The sequence below is a fragment of the Dipodomys merriami genome, unplaced genomic scaffold (genome assembly GCF_024711535.1).
Source record: "Dipodomys merriami isolate MVZ:Mamm:240054 unplaced genomic scaffold, mDipMer1.0.p SCAF_45, whole genome shotgun sequence".
Lineage (NCBI taxonomy): Eukaryota > Metazoa > Chordata > Mammalia > Rodentia > Heteromyidae > Dipodomys > Dipodomys merriami.
Window position 1 is genome coordinate 7,323,457 of NW_027206013.1, and position 19,630 is coordinate 7,343,086.

At 50.6% G+C, this 19,630-nt stretch overlaps 1 protein-coding gene across 3 annotated transcripts in view; it reads right to left on the minus strand.

Annotated features, from left to right (window-relative positions):
• Positions 1-332: 332 nt before the first annotated feature.
• Nf2 (NF2, moesin-ezrin-radixin like (MERLIN) tumor suppressor) overlaps positions 333-19,630 on the minus strand; it is a 94,076-nt gene continuing 74,778 nt past the window's right edge. Inside the window, exons 14-17 of one of the 3 annotated variants that reach the window (XM_069994572.1) lie at positions 17,420-17,547; positions 15,799-15,964; positions 14,009-14,053; positions 333-3,560 (exon numbers count right to left, since the gene is read on the minus strand). In XM_069994572.1, the coding sequence (XP_069850673.1) occupies positions 14,018-14,053; positions 15,799-15,964; positions 17,420-17,547 (330 nt within the window). In that variant the 3' untranslated portion in view covers positions 333-3,560; positions 14,009-14,017. Of the gene's footprint in view, positions 3,561-14,007; positions 14,054-15,798; positions 15,965-17,419; positions 17,548-19,630 lie in introns of those variants that run through there. The other 2 variants (XM_069994571.1, XM_069994573.1) reach the window with 2 other exon arrangements.

Consider the following 19,630-nt stretch of genomic DNA (forward strand, 5'->3'; position numbering starts at 1 on the left):
AGTGACAGCAGCTGTCATTTGTCATGCAGGCAAATGGGCACCTGCCAGCTCCACCTCCCAAAAACTAAAATGAGGAGATTGAGAAGCAGAAGTGCCTGGAGAGCAGTCCTGGCCGGGCCCCTCCTTCTCAGGTTTGGACTTAGGGACCCCAAGTGAAGGGGTTAAGGGGTTAAGGTGGCAATTCTCTTCTGGCCAAGGCCGAGGAAGGTGAAATCAGGAGATGGCAGAGAACCCTTTCCTCACGGAGCCACAAAAGGTGGCCCTGCCACACTGCCCTGCCCCATCTCAAGTGTCTGAGCAAGAAGCAGGTCGAGGAAGTCCAAGACAAGCCATTACAGCTTAGAACTTTTATTAGAACAATCACTTAATTACAGCAATCCCAAGAACAGAACACAGCTTTCCATGGCCTGGCCCTGACAGAAGGTGTAACACAGGACCCACAGGGACAAGTGCCACTTGACATCTGAGAATGAATGGCTATCCCTGGAAGCTCCCGGGACAACACGGGAGGCCCAAATCCTCCAAGGCCTGGAGGGCCCAGCCCTGTTGGCCAGGGGCTCTTAGTCACTCTTGCTGATTGTCAGCCTCTGGACTTCTGTGAGGGAGAGAAAGAGAGACAAGGAGGGAGACAGAGGTGTCCCCAGGACGACACAGTGCAGTCACTCGGGACGTGTTGTGTAATGCCATGGAGCGCTGTCTGCCAGACCCGTCCGGACATGAATAACAGCAGCGACCACGGGTCGGGACGCGGCCATGGCTGAGCTGCAGCCTTGATCATGATGTGTGACCGGCTATGGCCCACAGCATGGGCTGTGGACTATGCTGCACGGGCTCCCTGGCTGGTTTTGGTATCGTGCAGCTTTTGCCCAATGTCCACCAGTAACACTGCGGCCAGGGCCCTGCAACCTCCCGTCCCCCCTTCACCCCAGACTCCAGAGACTTCCTTCCTTGACAGGCTCTTCCCTCTAAAACCCTGCATAGAAACAGCAGCCGCCTCAGCCGCAAGCACCACTTTTCCTCAGCGTCCTCCTCCTGGGGCTGGAGACCCTCGGGGTCCCTGATCCTCTCCCTTTAGGGAGAGCTCTGAACTTCTAGTTGAGTGGGTTTAGGGGGGAAGGTCTCCCTCCTAGGTCAGCCCCAGATACATCTGCCACAGTTCACAAATATCTCCTAGACTTCAGAGAGACACACTGCAGTTAAATTAAAAAAAACAAGGCGCAACATCATTTTTTATAAACCATCATCACACTTCCGTGCCCCGTAGCCACTGTTAAGGATTAAATTTACAGATCAGGAGAAAAGGGAGCCCTGGAGGACATGCAGGAGGGGCTCTAGGCCGAGCAGACAGTCTTGCTTAGAGAGGCTCCGATTCTGAATAGCTATGGCTCAGCTCAAGGGGACTCAGCCACAGCCCCCACTTGGATTCTATACCATATTCCTGCCCTGGATCCCAGAGAACAAGAGTGACACGCAAGGTGGCCTAGAAGGGGTGGCCAGCCCAGGGTACCTGGTTAGGTCTGCCTGCGAGTGCAAACAGCAGGATCTCATGGCCATCTGTTTGTCCAAAATCAAACAGAACCACTAGTGATCAACTGCCTCTGCTCTCAGATCTCAAGCCCCACCTGATCTCTTGTTGACTGAGTAATATCACCTGCTCTGCACCAAAGGCCAAGTGATAAGATCTGAAGGAGCCCTTTTTTGGCCACAGCAATATCAGCAAGGGAGGAATAAAAGGACCAGAAGCTGGGTACCAGTGGCTCACACCTGTAATCCCAGCTACTCAGGAGGCTGAGATCTGAGGATGGTGGTTTGAAGCCAGCTTGGGGAGGGAAGTCCATAAGACTCTTATTGACAATTGGTTAAGTGGAAGCAGAGCTGTGGCTCAATTGGTAGAGTGAGCAAAAAAGCTCAGGAACAGCACCCAGGCCCAGAATTCAGGCCCTACAGCGGCACAAAAAAGAAAACACAAAAGAACCGAAGTCAACCCAAGGGAGTCTCAGTTCTGGCTCCACAGTGATTTTCTACTGTGGCTGCCCAGCTGTTCACCCAAGCCCATCTCAGACTGAACCCTGTGCTGGCCCTACGAGCAGTCCGAGGGGGAGTGGCCAGCAGCTGTGTCCACTCTACTACGGTAAGCAAGGACACACAGGGCTCCCTAAGGTTTAGGAAGCAGAGACAAGAAAAACTGTCAGTGTCCTCTGCACTGAAATGCTCACTTATAAATAACATTCCTTATTCTAGTCACGAAATGTAAAGAAAAACTACCACATGGGCATGATCTGAAATCTTTAAGAATAGTTTACACATAGCTGGGTGCCAGTAGCTCAGGCTTGTAATCTTAGCTACTCAGGAGACTGAGATATGAGGATTGTGGCTCAAAAGCTACAGGACTGATACACCCCCATCCCCTCCAAAAAGAAAAGAAAGAATCCGAAGATGGGCCCTAGCCATGGAGTGAGCGAGCCTGGAGGGTGCTCTGCAGCCTGCCATGGAGGCCTGTGTGTGCCAGCCTGCTGTCACTGAGTGGCTTCTTGTGTCACGTTTGGGCTGGGCCTGAGGAGATATAAAGGAGAGCCCAGAGACAGGGCAGGGTACAGGCCAAATGAGGCTCAGGCACAGCGTTCAGAAGGCTTGCTGGGATTGGTGGAGGAGGGCAGATTCAGACCAGCAGGACACCTGGAGCTTCCCATGTCATAGGAGCCAATGAGAACACGTTCCCGTGGGGTCTCAGAGCCCAGGGAGCCCCAGTCTCGGCTGGCTTTGTAGGCACCCATGAGCTTGAGCTGGTAGCTCCTAGGGACGGGAAAGACACTTGTGGTTCCCGTCTGCCTCTGGCCCTGGGCTGGTGGAGCGTGGTGAGCATTCTGTCCCATCAGATCCCCGTGCACACGGCTCTGCCCACCTCCCAGTCCTCAGCCCCTCACCACAGCTTCTGCCCCCTACCTCTCCCCAGCCACAGCTGCTCTGCCTGGCCATCACTAGCCGTCAGCCAGAGTACGGCTTTGGGAGTGCCTGGCTGGTCCTGAGCTTCAGACAAGCTCTCCAGGCTAATGCAGCAGGCAGGGCAGTGCTTCTTCTTTACTGTGTGCCAGGTCCTCGTGGGGTGAGGGTGGGGGGGAGGGGGAGAGAAGCAGTCCTGACCTCTGCAGCAGGGCAGACACACACACACACACACACACACACACACACACACACACACACACACACACACACACGCACACGCACACGCACCAGGGCACCTGGGACACAGGAAGAAGTATGGGATCCCACATAAGACCAAAAAAAGTCTCAAAAAAATGAACGATGCAGGTCAGAAGAACAACAATGTGAAGAAACCTCTACCAGGTCATAGTTCAAAGGCGATTGCACATGAAGGAGACAAGGCTCCCACTCAACTGGAGAAAGTTCTGGAGCTCCCTGAGGAGCCTCCATACCAGCCCTGTGGATGGTTCCCACGTGTCGGGCCCATCCTGTTGGCGCCAGGAGCAGCAGAAGTGGCTGGTCACGTGCTAGAGCTCCTCGAAGAAGGCCACCCGGGACCTGGCGCTCTGCAAAGTGAGCTGTAAGAGAGCAGAGGAGAGGGTGAAAGGGGCTTCGGGGTCTGTTCTTTCTCGCTGATCCCATCCTGCCATGTGGTGTGACCTCGAAGGTGGCTTGGAGTGTCGCCAGGGAAGCCAAAAGAAGGTCCCAGCCTTGTTTGGAATGCAAATGTGGAGGTGACAGATGAGGACATGCCAGGAAGGATGGCAGGCAGGCAGAGGCAGCAGGAAATGTCTTCAATGTTGCTTTTTTCCCACCAGTACTGGAACTTGAACTCAGGGCTTTGTGCTTTAGCTCACAGACAATGAGCCACATCTCCAATTCTGACTTTTTTTTGGTGGTTGCTGTTCGTTTATACTAGTTCTGGGGCTTGAATTCAGGACCCCTCATTTTTGTTTTCCACTCAGGATTGGCATTCTACATGAGCCATACCTCTAGTCCTAGTTCCTGCTTTTTCCAAGTCCACTGGAGATGAGACTCAAGGATCTGTCTCCCTGGGCTAGCTCCAGACTGGGAGGCTCAAATCTCAGCCTCCTGATAGCCATGATTATAAGTATGATCCACTGGGATCCTCACCTTTTCACAGAGAGAGACAGAGGTCCTGGCTGTGGTTCTAGAATCTCACACACACTGTACCTGGGGTATAGGGCAGGCCCTTCAGATTCTGTACCCTGAGGAGTGCATAGCCTTGGGCAAGGCAGGCCTGGGTCAGATGAGAAGAGCTGTTCCTGGTTCCCTGGGTGGCCCAAAGCCAGCCCAGACATGACCCAGAAGTGGACAGCTGGGAGGTGAGAGGCTCGGCAAGGACCAGTGCCCGGGGGCAGCGTACCCCAGCCAGCACGGCAGGTGCCCCGGATGCATGCCGCCTGAGAAGGCTGCCCAGGGTGAGAAGCAGCAGGATGGAAGGGCGGCTCGGCCTGAGCTCTGAGCACTGCCCCGCTTTGCTCCCCAAACTGGCCCTTGGAGGGGGGACGACTCTGCGGACTCCACATTCCCAAATGTCCAGCTGACGGCTGGCACAGACCCTGTGGGTGGGTGGGATGTGAGCCACGGTGGGAAGGCAAGAGCTGGCGGCCTCCGAGAACGTCCTGGCCTCGCTGAGCCTCTCTCGGGCAGAGATAAGCCATGGGGCAAGGCCAGCTGGCCTGGCCCTGGGGCAGCTCTGAGTCTGCAGAGGCCTCAGAAGGCAGGGAGGGAGGCCCAAACCGACCACTTCACCATCAAAAGGCAGACGGCATTAGTGTGCTCGAGAGGAGACAGCTTGAGAGCCGACTCTTTAAATCCTGCCAAATCTTTTGGCCTTGAAGTTCCCGACTAACGAGCTGAACGCAGGGAAGACATCGGAGCTGTTTTCCTCAGTGGCACCGATTCCAGGAGCCCTTTGGAAGCCTAGTTCCATGGGGAAGGGAGGGAGACGTGCTCTGGGGAAGCCAGCTCCCTCCAGACGGGTGCGGTTTGCCTGGGTGCCATCAGAGGGCCCAGCAGGTGTGCGCCTGTGCTGGGGGAAGCAGGATGGTAACTGGGGAAGACAGAGACCCACTGCCAGACCTGGAACAAAGACGCTTTGGGAGGAGGGTTTGAATGAAAAGGACAGGGCTGTGACACAGCCACTTCTGGTCAGACACAGACCAGCTGACTCAAGGTCTCTGTCCCAACAAGTAGCTGAGCAGTCCTGGGCAGGCTCCAATCCTGCTGCCTGTACATAGAACAGACGCAGCGCCTCCCCCTGGGCATGCCCACCAGGTGTGTGCCCAGGACTGGGCAGTCCTCACTGCTAATTGCAGTAGCAATGGGTTTCTCCCCACCCCAGCCCCACCCCAGCTTGGACCCTCTTCCCCCAGTGCTGGCTCCTGTAAGCAGGCAATGCTGGGGTCACACACTGTATTAGCCTCTGAGCTGCCCTGAGAGGCTGGGCCGCTTCTGCAGGCAGGGAGCCCAGGCTATGGGGGACTCCTGTGGTGTGTACACAATGTTGGCTCCAAGAATTCCTGGATCCTCTACCCAAGGCGCTGCTGGCTGTGCCCTTGAGGTGCCAGCCGTGCCAGATTCCAGTTACTCCAGCACAAGCCCGTTAGGACATAGGGTGCTCCTCAGGGGATGGGGACCGTTCCCCACCATCCCTGCCAGCTAGGCTGTGTGGCAGGACTCAGCAATCCTCTTCTCTGGTGCCAGCGGTTTCATCTCAGCCCCAAGGAAAGTGTTCAAAGCCACTAGTCTAACCATGCCGGGCATCCGAGGAGGCTGCTGGACCCACTGGACGGGTCAGCTGAAACCTGGCATCAGTTTCACCTGCCCCCCCCCCCCATCCCTCTGGCTTACCGTACAGCCCCGTGTACTTCCAATGCCATTGGGAATGTCAAAGCATGCACTTACTCTCCAATGGTGAACCCTCCCAGTGCCACCTGGCCTCCGCCTACTCTTCAGCCTCATCCTCCCCTGACGTGCTGCAGAGCAGAGGGAGGCATGCAGTGGGGAAAGAGAAGCCCTGGGTGACTTTGTCTGCCTGGCCTCTGCCACCCATGCAGGTGGGGCAGGGCCTGTCCCGCAGAGCTTGCCCTCACCATGACAGTACAGCTGGAACAGATGAAGGCTCAGAGGACATGCTGCAAAGCAAACCGTTCACTAACTAAATCCTGCCTCTGTGAGTCCTTTTCCGTTCAGAAAAATGGATTAAACGCTCTATTTTTGCTGCAACTCTTACACCCTAAGGTGCATGCTCCCACACCAACAACTGACCCATCTTGCTGCGACCAGCCTGGCTCTTTTTCACAGTGGAGACAAGGAGAAAGTGCCATGGAAGGGGTCCACTGAGGTGCTTGCTTGTCCCATGGCACACTGATCAGAGCGCTACACCCACTCTGTGAGTCACACTTTGCAGCAGAACCCAAGGGAAATGTTTGTGTTCCCTTTGGCGGTGGAACAGTAGACCTTGCTTGCTGCGGGGGATGACTAGGGATGGGGGAGCTTGGAAGAGTGGACCCCTTAAATGTGTGGTGCAAGCTCACTCACACACCAAGAAGGCCGTGAATGTGGAAAGTTCAGGGTGTGGACATACTGCTAGGCCCTCGTGAGTGATGCTGCATCGCTCTGGTGGTCCTCCTTTGAGACAATGGGCAAAGCTCTGCTGAATGGGACCACAAACGGCCATGCCACTCTCACGCTGGGGTCCAAACACCACGCAGAGCCAGCCATGGCAGACATGGTAATCAAGCCCTGCTCCTTCGAGAAGGCTGTTCAAAGTCTCCAACCCCAAGTGCTCTTGCCAGTTCCCTAAAGATAACACACATACACACAAAGCCTCCTCGCCAGGCACTGGGCTAACCTGCTGCTCTCTCCCAGCTGTCTCCTTGTATCTGATTAGAATTGGCCATGTGAATAATACAGGAGGAATTAAGTTCTTTTTTGGCTGAAGCGGGTGTTCAGGTCTGTCACCGATCCAATTCCATTCTGAAGAGACCCACTTCCTTTGCTTCCCTCTGTAACAAATCTATGTAATGGCTCTGTTTCTCTTACAGGCCTCTGACCCACGTGAGGGGCCTGGCTTCTCCTTGCCCAGCACCAACAGACTGGGCCTGGAAGTCACCTCTCCTTCGCCCACCACTCCATCAGCAGGCCAGTGGTGTGTGACATCAGCAGGCTGTGGAAGGGCAGGACAGGAGGCTTCTTGGCAGCGCTAGGCCAACTTTCCACTCTCCAAGCTATGTGTGATATTATGAAAAAGGACACATCCATCAAATTTAGACAGTGTGGCCTTGGGAAACACATCTATCTTCTTAAAAAGAAAAACAAAAACAAAAACATGAGGCTGGATGTGTTAGTGCACACCTGTAATCCCAACGCTTGGGAGGCTGCGGTAGGAGATCTCCAGTTCAAGGCCAGCTTAGGCTACAGAGTTAAGTCCTAGCCTCAAAAACAAACAGGAGGGGCTGGGAAGGTGGCTCTGTGGGAGAGCACTTGCCTTGCATGCCTGAGGCCCTGGGTTCGATTCCTCAGCACCACATAAGCAGAAAAAAAAAAGCCGGAAGTGGTGCTGTGGCTCAAGTGGTAGAGCGCTAGGCTTGAGCTGAAGAGCTGAGGGACAGTGCCCAGGCCCAGAGTTCAGGCCCACAACCGGACCCCCCCCCCCAAACAAACAAACGGGAGGGGAGGGAGGAGTTGGGGAGGTGGGAGGGAAGGGATTGTAGGGGAAAAACAAAGGAGGGGTCAGTAATGCTTGATGGGAAATGTACTATTTACCTCATGTAACTGTAACCCTTCTGTACAGTATCTTTACAATAAAATAAACAAAAAACCTAGGAGGTTTAGGGCTGGGGGCTGGGCTCCGTGGCAAAACACTTGCTTATTAGCATGTGCAAGGCTTTGGGTTCCATCCTTAGTTCTGAAAAATTAACCAAAATAAAATAAAATATGAAACTGGCTTCTTCCAAACCTGGAAAAGGACCTGGGACCCTGCTAGTTCTCCCTAACCCAGGCACACAATCTGCAGCCCCAGCTGGCTCCTGCTCACTGCTCTGACAGACAGGCAGTGCATGGAGATACTCTGAGAAAGGGCCCTAGGGCCTAGAGACATCAAACCTGGAAGGCACCTGTGACAAATGCTTCCCTGCCTGGTGGCCAAAATGGAAGACTGCCAACACGCCAGGGATCCTCCAACATTATCCCTCAGAGAGGCCCCTCTGGGAAAGCCACTATGCCAGGTGGGCTGCCCGCTCCCCACGGCCAGCTCTCCTCTAAGAGTCCTTTTGGGGACCACTTTCCAGGGTGAGGAGAGGGTAGCTAAATGTATTCCGTGTGGAGCCTGCAGCAGCTAGTGCTTGATTAAGAATGAATTACACTCTCATCAGCACAGAAAGAAAATTGATTCACAAGGCAGCATTGTGGTAATCTTGTTCCTAAAGCACGGGGAGAGGGGGCGGGGGGAGCGGGCAGGAGACGGAGCCACTTGGGCTATCACTGGCGGACGAGAGGAGGCTCTACAATTAAGCTGGGAGAGCAAAACTAATCAGAGCACCAAGATTCCTTCAACTAGTCTCTGGGGGCCTCGCCTCAATCCACTCATCCCAAGGGAGGTGAAAAGGAAGGTGAGGGAGGAGAGGGGGGAGCGTCATCCATTTTAAACAATAAGACCCACATCGCTCAACTCCTTTTAGATACTAACCTAATAACTCCTGGTGCTCAGACTCTGCTTGTCCCACATAAATGCAGTGGAATTGAAATGCAGCCCTAAAATCGTGCTATACTTCCTCCCTGCCACTACATATTGAGAAGGAAGGCGCGGGGGAGGGCGGAGATGGGAAAGGACATGCAGATTCGCTGGCAAGAGAATCCATGGGGAGAAAAAGCAGGCTCTGGAGCAGAAAGGTGACAGCCAGATCCAGTCGCGGAGAATTCCAGCATCATCTTTGGTTTGGGGTGTGATAAACATTCCCCTCTGTAAACTGAAGCCAAGTGAGACCTAGAGAGGGGGGAGGGGGAGGTCGCTGCTGCAAAGTGGCCAGATTAAGCTCTTCTGCAGTCTTGCTAGTGACAGCTTGCACCCAAATGCCATCTGTCCGCACACATATCTCTAAGCAGAGGTGGAAGGAAAGGCCACAGCTATCCCAATTTGATATTAGCTCCAGAGAGAAATCTACCCAGGAAACCTCTGGGAGGCCCTTTTGTATACGAATCCTTCAGAGACCTAAAGCAGTATCAACATCTCTGCAAACTACCTGCCTGTGTCTCCACGTAGCCCCCGTGATGCTTTTGAGGCCTTTTGCTACTCCGTTCTTCCAGCTGACAAATGCACTAATCAGCCTGATTCACCTCACTGGGCAGGTGGAGGCTAAATGGTATCCATCAAGCTCTCCAAGCAAGTCTTAGGAAAAAGGTCCAGTTATACTGATGTCACTTTTAAATTGCCAATCTCAAAACAGAGATCATGGCAAGGCTCATAAGAACAGACCCTGAGTCCACAGAATGAGTCTGCATCCTGCCTCTTCCTTCCCACTGCTACAGTCACAAATAAGGTGCCCAGGGAGAGCACCCAGGGGCCAAATGGAATGTTTTACTGCATCAAATAAGGCTCAGTAATGGCTACAGGCACTTCTAAATAGTCATAAAACATCCTAGGCTGCAAGGCAGGGTTTGTAAGCTCACTACTTCCCCAAAAGCAACAATTGCTTGACTAGGTAAAGTCTCCCAATCAACCAGGATTGGGTTGTCCTCTTGGAAAAGAGCCTGTAGCAGAATCTTCTGTGTAGAGAGCTAGCAAAAGCATCAGTTCTCAGCAGTGACAAGATTCCAGGAAACTCCACACGTGAGCACGGGTTTCAGGAACAGCCTTTGGGACGAGCCACAGGAAGGGCACTCAGAGTTGGTGCCCAATGCCTTCCATGTACTCCCAGAACCCAGGAGCCAAGAAGAAGAGTGCAGGGCCCACGGCACTTTCTTCTGGGGGTCTTATGCCCACATCCAGTCCTTCTGTCACTCCCACCCCACTTGCTATAACCCACTCCTCTTTCTCCCCTCCTCCCTGGAATATATCAAGGAAAGAAAGATTCTGGAACATAGGAGCTAGGGCACTGGCTTTTATGTCAGGGCCAAGGTTGCTCTACCAGACAAAGCCTAGCTTCTAAAAGCAAGCAGAGCACTTGGCTTACTGGGTCCTAAGGAGAGCTGACACAGGAATCACATACTAGTTAGCAGCCTCAAGGCTGGCCAAGTATACCAGAGGTGACGAGGGAGGCTCTGGTGGTGGCTCACTTTAATTGTGGGTGACGCCTTTCATGCATATTCAATCTCCCTGTGATTTATCACTCTTCTGGTGTCTGAAGTGTTCTATTTCACTTTGCCAACCCTGTGTCTCCAAGGGGACTGGGCAGAAATAGAAGAGGACATTGGACTTTTGCGTCTCCCTGATCCAGGAGAGGCGGCTGCACTTCCCATCAATGTCAAGGCTCTGCTCTTCCCGCTCCTCTGCAGCAGGACCATGGCTGGATCCGCAGCTGGACACGCTGCTCCCAACCATCTAAGAATGAAATAAGCTTTCCTGGTTCCATCCCCCACTATTTCTCATCTGGCCATTTCCTCTGAAACTTGGATCCTTCAGAGACTAGGGGGCACACAAAGGACGACTTGTGGGCTAGCCTCAAACCAGGGCATTGAAACCAGTCCCCTGGAGGAGTGGACGTACCCTGGAGGAGTGGAGCATGTTTTCTGCTCTAGGTGTGGTGGCCTAGCGAACCCACCCCTGGCCACTGCTGTCAGCAGCACAGCGGCTCTGAGGCCCACCCAGCCTGACTGCCGGCTCAGATGGCAGGAACAAGAGGGGCTCCCTCCTGAGAAGGAAGAGTTCCAGCTGCCCAGGGAGGTTTCGATCACTAGTACTGCTGATTCAACAAATGCCAAACCAGCTGCACTGACCATCAATTGGGGAGAATGGAAATGTGGGGGGGTCGCAAGAGCAGCAGGACAAGAATACCAGCTCTGTGCAAACCCAAACCAAACATGACCAGGAGAAGTAAAGTTCATTCTGGCCCTTGAGAAGTTTTCACCTCAACGACATTTACAGTGTTAATATGTGTGATTATATAATTATAATTAATGTCATCAATGAACAGGCTCATCACCAGCTATGGCACAAACAGGGGGCCCACTGTTGCCTGCCTTTGTATGTCCCTGTCACAAGTCTACAAGCAGATCTGTGTATCACCGAGTCCCCACTGTATGCCTCATCTTTCACATCACAATAATCCTGGGGGAGTGCAGGGGGTCAGTTCCTTCCCTTCCTTCCTTCCTTTCTTTTCTTTCCTTCCTTCTTTCTTTTTGCATCTTTGCGGTATTGGGTCACCGGTACCATCCCTGACGCCCTGCTCAGGTTACCACCAGCCTTTGTATCTCTCATCCCCAGTGTCCCAGAGCCTTAGTGCTAGGCAAGCACTTTACAATGGAGCTACATGCCTTGCCTTTTTGTTTGCACTTTTTATTTATTTTTTATTTTTGTTGGTTGTAGGGCACTGTCCCTGAGCCTCTTTGTGCTCAAGGCTAGCACTCTACCGCTTGAGCCACAGCGTCACCTCCAGTTTTTGAGTGGTTTACTGGAGGTAAGAGTCTCAGGGGACTTTTCTGGCTTTGAATCTTCAGATCTTGGCCTCCTGAGTAGGTAGGATTATGGGTGTGAGCCACCAGCCCTTGGCTTGCACTTTTGTTCCTCACTATGTTAACTTTACCTGGGTGGCCTTGATCTCTCCACTCTCCTGTATCTTACAAACAGTTGAGCTTACAATTTTTTTTGGTCGGTCATGGGGCTTGAACTCAGGGCCAGGGTGCTGTCTCTGAGCTCTCTGGCTCAAGGCTAGAGATCTACCACTTTGAACCATAGTTCTATTTCCCCAAATCCTTTTACCAGGGCCTTGTATGTGCTGGGCAAGTGCTCTAGTTGAGCTACATCCCAGCCCAGATGCTTTTAAGAGTAAGAACTCTGAGAAAGGAGGGAAGAGTGGGTAACCCCAGGTAAACAGCGTACCACCTCTCAGCATCCCAACTCATCATGCTCACTCCTGGGGAGTCAAGGGTGAGCCTTTGAGATAGCCTTGGCTAGTTCTATAGACCCCATAGGATCTGCTGAGACCAAATCAGACACAACCCCTCAGTGAGGCAGATGGTACTGCAAAAAGGAGGAAGAGGCCTGTAATTTTAGTTAGTAGGAAGGAAACCCACACTTTGGTTTACAAAATCTACGATGAAAAAAATGATTAAAACCAAACAAAAACCAATGCAGGCTGGTTTGGATCCAGACTAATGAGCTCTCAAGACACAGGAAACTCTTCACCAGCCTTTGTATTTCTCATCCCCAGTGATCTAGGTGGACCCTTGATACCTAGGGACCCATACTTCCAAAGCCTGAAGCAGCACTTGTCTTCTGCTACGCTGGCATTGGCCCAGCTTGTAACAGGCATGACTTAAGAACCTTGATACAGGTAGGCAATTAATAGTCCAAGCTACTGGCCATAAGGCCTGCCAACCTGTGACAAATGGAACATGCCTCAAACTTAGCATGCCGCAAAACCCAGCACTGTTTAACCAAGTCACGCTAAAAACAGCTCCAGGAATATTTAAAAGCCAAGTCCCCATTTTTAGTAATCCCTGATTAATCTTTTGTTTTCTTTTTCTTTGAGATAAGGTATTGCTGTGGAGCCCAAGCTGGCCTTGAACTCTTGATTCTCCTTCTACTTACAAAGTTCAGTAAAGCACAATGGGTCCACCTAGGTACACTGGGGTTGCCACTTGGGCAAAGATCCAACTGGCCTGTCCACTCTGACATCCTGTTTCAGCATTACCCTGCTCTGTGTTGGAGATACCAATGTCAAGGTAGGCATGAAGCTGAAGAAACAGAGCCTATTCAATCAATCAGGGCTCAAATCACACCCAAATCAGGGTTCACACCATGGAGTCTCGGAGCCCCTGACAGCTCTCATCCATCTGATTAAAGCTCTATCTCGGGCTTTAATCGCTAACCTTTCTTGCTGGGATAACGAGAATAAATACCATCTATCTTATGCCAGATCTCTTCTGGTATGAAGCTTTCAGGGAGCTTATTCGATTCCACTGTAGTGAGGACTCCGAAGGACGCATCCTACACCCTGCTGGATGGTGTTAGGCTCACTGGCAGGGGTACGACTGGGGATTAGGCGAGAAGCAAAGGCAGGATATCATTTTATTATTAGGCAAAATGAATTTTCTCCACTGCCTAGGCATGTTGAAAGAATAAGTAGCAACCGTTCAATTAATTCACTCAACAACTGCTGATTGCTCGTCCCCTGGGTGCCAGCGACAGGACTGTTCCAGTGTGAGACCGTTCCCACTCGAGAGACGGACGCTCAGACACCCTTTAGAGCAGCAATGGGACACAGGCCACACAGCTTGACTTAGAGATGAGACCCTGGGGTGTTTGCTGCTTTCAGAAAGAAAAGGGGTGTGTACAAAAGATAGAAGCTCCAGGGGGAAAGGAGTGACCACGCTTAGATGCTGCCAGCTGTGACCACGAGTCTGCAGAGCGCGCCACCACGCAGGGAGAGACACCAGTCATAAAAGCACCGAAATTGGCCCATTTCCATGCTAGGGTTATTGATCTGAGAAGTACACCACCAAGACAAAGGAACTGTAGACAGACCTGATTGGACAGGAAGTCATTATCTTCCCAGTGACACAAGTGACACAGTGACACAAGATGGGCAGGATGGCTGGACCTGCAGCCCGGACATGCGCTTCGGAACAAGGCAGCCTTCCAGGCTCTGGAGGCTGGTCTGGCCCCCTATGGCGGAGGCCTGTTCTCAGTCCCAAAGCATGCTGTGGCCAGTACCCAGATGCCACCTGCCCTCAGAAGGGCTCCAAGTGGTCCAAGGACAGAGACAGGCAAGCTCATGCATGGTTAGTATCACAGAGGGCAGGACCATCACCACAGACAGAGTACCTGCGAACAACCTACTTTGAGGGCTCAAATGCAGATAGGTCTTCTGCCTTGGGCTTGAGGCTAAACCAGCAAAATAAAATGAAGAAAAACAAAAACACACCCTGTGAAATCAACAATGCTACACGTGCCATTTGCAAAATGTTCAGACAGGTCTGAGATCATGACAAGTGACTTTGTTTTTCGTGGCTTGAAAATGAGCCTCCCTAGCTTTGAGCACCGCAGTCTCCTGTGGCTGAGGGTACCCAGGTGATAAGGGGGAAGGGAGAGGTGGCTCCCTGGGCACTGACAAACTCACTGGTGCAATCACTTTTACCTTTTTGCTTCATGGCTGAGGCCTTCCTTTAATTTGCCTTTTGCTAACTAACTGTTCTGAAATTTTGTTTTGGAAGGGCAATCTAGGAAATGACAGAAGCCAGAGAAAAGAAGAACATGGAATGTCCTAGAATATACCATTAGAAGGAATTCTCTACCTAGTGCCAACTATAATGAGTTAAGAGGGAAAAAGCAGAGGCTTTTCTCTGTATCCATGTGATAGCCGGGAGGGACAGGTTTTTATGGGGTTTTTAATCACAGCTTACCTGCTGAAAACAGAAACAGTCCTTAAACTGGGGACTATTTTAAAGACCAAGGTAAGGACTAGAAATATAACCCATCAGTCATTATCTAAACTCAATCCGCAGGCTTTGTTTTTTGTTGTTGTTGTTGTTGTTTTATTGAGAGTCTCACTATGCAGCTACGTAGCCCAGGCTTCCTCATGCTTGTGATTCTCTTGCTTTTTTTTTGGGGGGGGGGGGGGCTTAAACTCTGGGCTTGGGTGCTATCCCTCAGCTCTTCAGCTCAAGGCGAGCGCTCTACTGCTTGAGCCACAGCGCCACTTCTGTTTTTCTAGTGGTTTATTGGAGGTAAGAGTCTCACAGACTTTCCTGCCCAGGCTGGCTTTGAATCATGATCCTCAGATCTCAGCCTCCTGAGTAGCTAGGATTACAGGCGTGAGCCATTGACACCCGGCTCATCCTCTTGCTTCCTAAGAGTTGGGATTATAGGTATGTGCCACCATTTCCAGAGAATGATCAGACCTTAATAATGGCTATTTTATAGGTTTAACCTGATCCTGGGCAATCAGTTAAGGGTAGAGTGTCAATTGGTCATAGAGGACCTTTCTACTTAGTTCAAGTAAGTGATGTATACACACACACACACACACACACACACACACACACACACACACACACATATACACACACTCTTGGACTGATAATGAACATGGAATTTAATTTCTAAACCCCTAAAATACTGAGGGTTCCAAATTATCAAGGGAGAAATAGGGGATACTATGAGCCTCATTTAAAAAAGTATTAAAGTTGTTTAAGATATTAAGGATGACAAAAGTTGAAAATATGGAATATAGTTTCTCAACCAACAAAGCTTAAAAACACAAAAAGACCAACAGGGACTTCATTCTTCACAGCCTCTAATTCATTGTCCCTCCTCATTAAGTAAGGCAGTTCTCATTGGCTTTAAAGACAGAATCGCTTTAGTGCTCAATGACGGATCAAAACCTGCCCTCTAACAGAGATTCATCTCATCAGGGCTTTCAACACGAGCTCCACTTCCATCAAGCCAATGGGTTCATGGTCACTGGCAGATTAAATTCCCTTTCTGGCAGGAGTTGAAAAATTCCCTCAACTAAATACATGTAAAAAATGACAACAGTTTAATGACTCGGCTCCTGAGGAAACCAGATGCCAACCTCACACTTCATTAATGAATGTCCTGATCAGCAAAAGCCACAAGACTCTGGGTACCTTTTTAATTGTATTGTGCTTGCTGCTGGTGCCACCCCTATCTGAGTTCTCATTGTGCAGAATGTCCAAAGCAGTCTCCCTCTCTTTGAGCTTCAATGCCTCAATTTCTGTCTTGAGTTCGTTGAGCTGCTCCTGCAGGTGCTTGCTCTTCTCCATGTACTCCACTCTGCAGCAAAAGGACATGGTGCATCAGGCCTTGACAAACACTGAGGCATGGCTGACATGCTCTGGGACCCACAAGCTCTGTGTGGGGGTGAGACTCTTATCTCCAATTAACTACTTAAAAAACCACAAGTGGAACTGAAGCTCAAAGTGGTAGTGCACCAGCCTTAAGCAAAAGAGCTCAGAGACCGTTTCCAGGCCTTGAGTTTGAGCCCCATGACAGACAAAAAACAAAACAACCCACTGGATGTTTCTTGTTGCTTTACATTGATCACAACTACATAAATACACACATCTGGACAACGGTGAAAGGAACTCAGCAAATGCCACCACTGGCAGCTTTGAGTCACTCATTGGCTTCTTAGCTATGACAGTCTGAAGAGATATACAAGCTGGCTTGGGGTGGTCCACACTGGACTCCACAGAGACACATTCCCAGAGGCTATCCTGAGGTAGCACATATGGGTGTAGGGTTTTAACCCCTGGTCTGCTCAGCAACTGTGTACTGCTGAGTGAGCTCATTAACTAAGTCTGTCCTCATTTATGAAATGGGAACACTAACATCTCCTTTGAAGTCAGTGTGCTATTTGTTTGCTAGCAGGAATTAAAGGAGACGAGAGCTAGAAAATTGTGGTGCATGCATGAGCATTCTGGGGAACCACTGGGATTGTCCTCTGCCAGCTATGGCACCATTCACTAGCTTCTCTGGCTCTGAGAAGGAGGGGGCTCACTTGCACCTCCCCCACAGGAGATCGCTGTCCTGTACAGCAGACGGACCCTACCTGGCTGCTGGTTTTCCTCAAGCCAAGTTTCTTGTCTCACCTTCACTCTTAGGCACACTGCAGATCCCAGCTGCCAAGAACATGGCCAGGAGACTGCCACATGTAGACCCAGGGGAACAGCACTCTGACTGACTCAGTCGACCCAACAACCTGGTCCTAGTCTTCAAAGTTAAGAGCTGTTATAAACTCCAGGCCACCTAACCACCAATCAAGTGTTATTTCTATTTTTTTCGTGCTGAGCCTGAGGCTTAAATTCAGGTCTTGGGTGCTGTTCCTGAGATTCTTTTTCTCAAGGCTAGTGCTCTACCACTTGAACCACAGTGTCACTTCTGGGTTTTTCTGAATAGTTTTGTTAGAGAGAAGAGTCTCACAGACTTTCCTGCCTGGGTTGACTTCAAAATGCGATTCTCAGATTTCAGCCTCCTGAGTAGCTAGGATTACAAGCATGAGCCACCAGTGCCTGGCAGTTTCGAGTGTTATTTTTATCCTGGAAGACTGACTGCTGATCTGCTGTGCTTAATTTCTAATTAGGAAACTCATCTTCCAGAGGAGGGACAAGAGAGCAGCCCTTTGCAGAGTTGGTGACAGGCTGCTATGATGACCTTCCTTATCCCCAGGCCCTGATCCATTCACTCTTGTTCACAGCTGCCCCAAGCAGGCCATGAGGGACTACGTACTTTTCTTTCTCTATCTCCATAGAAAGCCGCTTCATGTCAGTATCCTTGAAGTCGAAAGACAGGCTGTCACCAGTGAGGTTGAAGCTGGGTATGTCCGGAGGCAATGGTGCTGGGATTGGGTTCATGGGCTGTCAGTGAGAAAGTTCCCAATTAGGAGGTTGGAGTTATACAAGACCATGCTGCCAGGTGACAGGTACCAAAAAAACCCCAACCCAAAAGGATGAGCCCTCTCCCCTCAAATCTGACCATTTTCATGCTCATTCAAATCAAACACAAGCTCCCCCTCCTCCCACACTGTGCACTTGTTCACTAAGGAAGGTCCTGGGCCAGTGCTAGGAGCTGGAAATGCAGGACGCAAGTCAGAGTCCTTGGCTCTAGGCAGCTGAAAGTCTTGTTCAGGAAACAGATGTGTTCACAAATCCTTGCAGTTAAATAAGGTAAACACTGTAGTCAGGGAAGGAACAGAGACAGAGGGGGCTGGAGGAAGTATGCTAGGAGACTGCTGCTTCCGCTGGAATCAGAGAATGTGCCAGAAGAAGAAGGGTGCCAGGCAAGAGACACGACAGTGGGCAGGGCAGAGTAACCAATGATAATGCTAGGCATTTGCAGTGCCCATGTGGGCGCTGGAGGCTGGCCCTGGGTCGGGAGGGTTTGCTGACCAACTGTGGGGCTTGGATTTGGAAGACAGAACAAGAGGAAGCACAGGATGAAACCATTAGATTTGTGTTTAGGACTTCTCATCCCAGAACAAAGGGTCATCTAAAATATGGCCCTGATCTGCTTCTCCAGCGCCTCCTGTTATTTGCCCTGCTAAATCATAACCAGCTACTCATCCCTGACCAGGCTGCCTTCTCGCCTTAGCACACTCCTGCCTGTGTTGTTGTTTTTCTCATTCTGTTCTATCCTTTCTCCCTCTATCTCCCTCAGTTCCTTCAATCTCTCACCAAAACCAAAGTGTTTCCAGATCTCTAGGCCAAATTGACATTCTTTCTTTTGTTATGCCACACACTATGAGCATGTTTCTGCAGTGACTATTTCCACCTTGTAAACCATTCCCTTTTGGATGTGTCTTCTCCTTTCTACGGCCTCAAAGTTTCCCAAGAGCAGAATTTGCCTCCATTTCATCCTTAGACCTTTCACTGAGATTAGGATGGTATCTGGGAGGGGGAGAGCCTCAAAACTTTCATTTGGAATGATAATGAAGCCTAATGCAAGGTATATGGTTGGTGTCAGAAACAGTATTAAGTGAGAGCTTCTGCAATACAAGGGATATTGGTGTTTTTTTTTTTAATCTCAATATTGAATATGTGGGTGTGTTCAGTCGATGAAACTTCATCAAGATATACAATGGTAATTTAAGTACTTCTTTTTACCTTACACACACACACACACACAATTATACTTCATAAAAATTTCCAACTGGGTGTGGTGGTACATGCCTGTAATCTCACCTACTAGTAGGTAAAGAAGAATGAGTTTTGCGGCTGGCCTAGGGCCAAAGCATGAGACTCTGAAAAATTAAGCAAAAGGACTGTGTGGCATGGCTCATGTGCTACTGCACTTGCCCTGAGCAATCACAAGGCCTTGAGTTGTTCAATTCATAGTAATGCCAAAAAGAATGATTTTTTTCACCCCAGAAGTAATGTGTGGCTGTTTGGAGTCACACAGTTGGCTTGAGTTGTCTGTTACACACTAATAGATAACCAGGATCCAAAGTGACAGCAAATTGTTCATGTTCTCCCCTTCTCCTTGCAAATCTGGGTCCTCTGTGCCTCAGTGTTCTAGGCTATGTGTGAGATACAGCATGTATGTGCGTGAACAAGCTGTGTATCTGTGATGTGGGGACATCTGTACATTTGCCTAGAATATGTTATCATCTCTTCTCCTGGATAGACCCCGCTCCCTGTCAAGAGCCAGCTCAGGTGCCACACTGATCCTCTCCTGCCCTAGGCAGGCTGTGTTTGAGGTACCTGTGCATACCTGTCAGGATCTACATTTTCAACTGCATGGAATATGCGTGCGTAGAGCAGGTGTGTAAAGAGTTACTGAGTGAAAGACACAGAGGAAGGGAAGGGAAGCAGCTTCTACTTATTTCATGACCCCACTTAGCAGGAGTCAAACACTGAGTTGGCAGCTGGGTCTTGCATGGCAGTAATTCATTCTGAGGAGTGCAGTCGATCCTTCCCACAAAAGGATTGTGGCATATGGTAT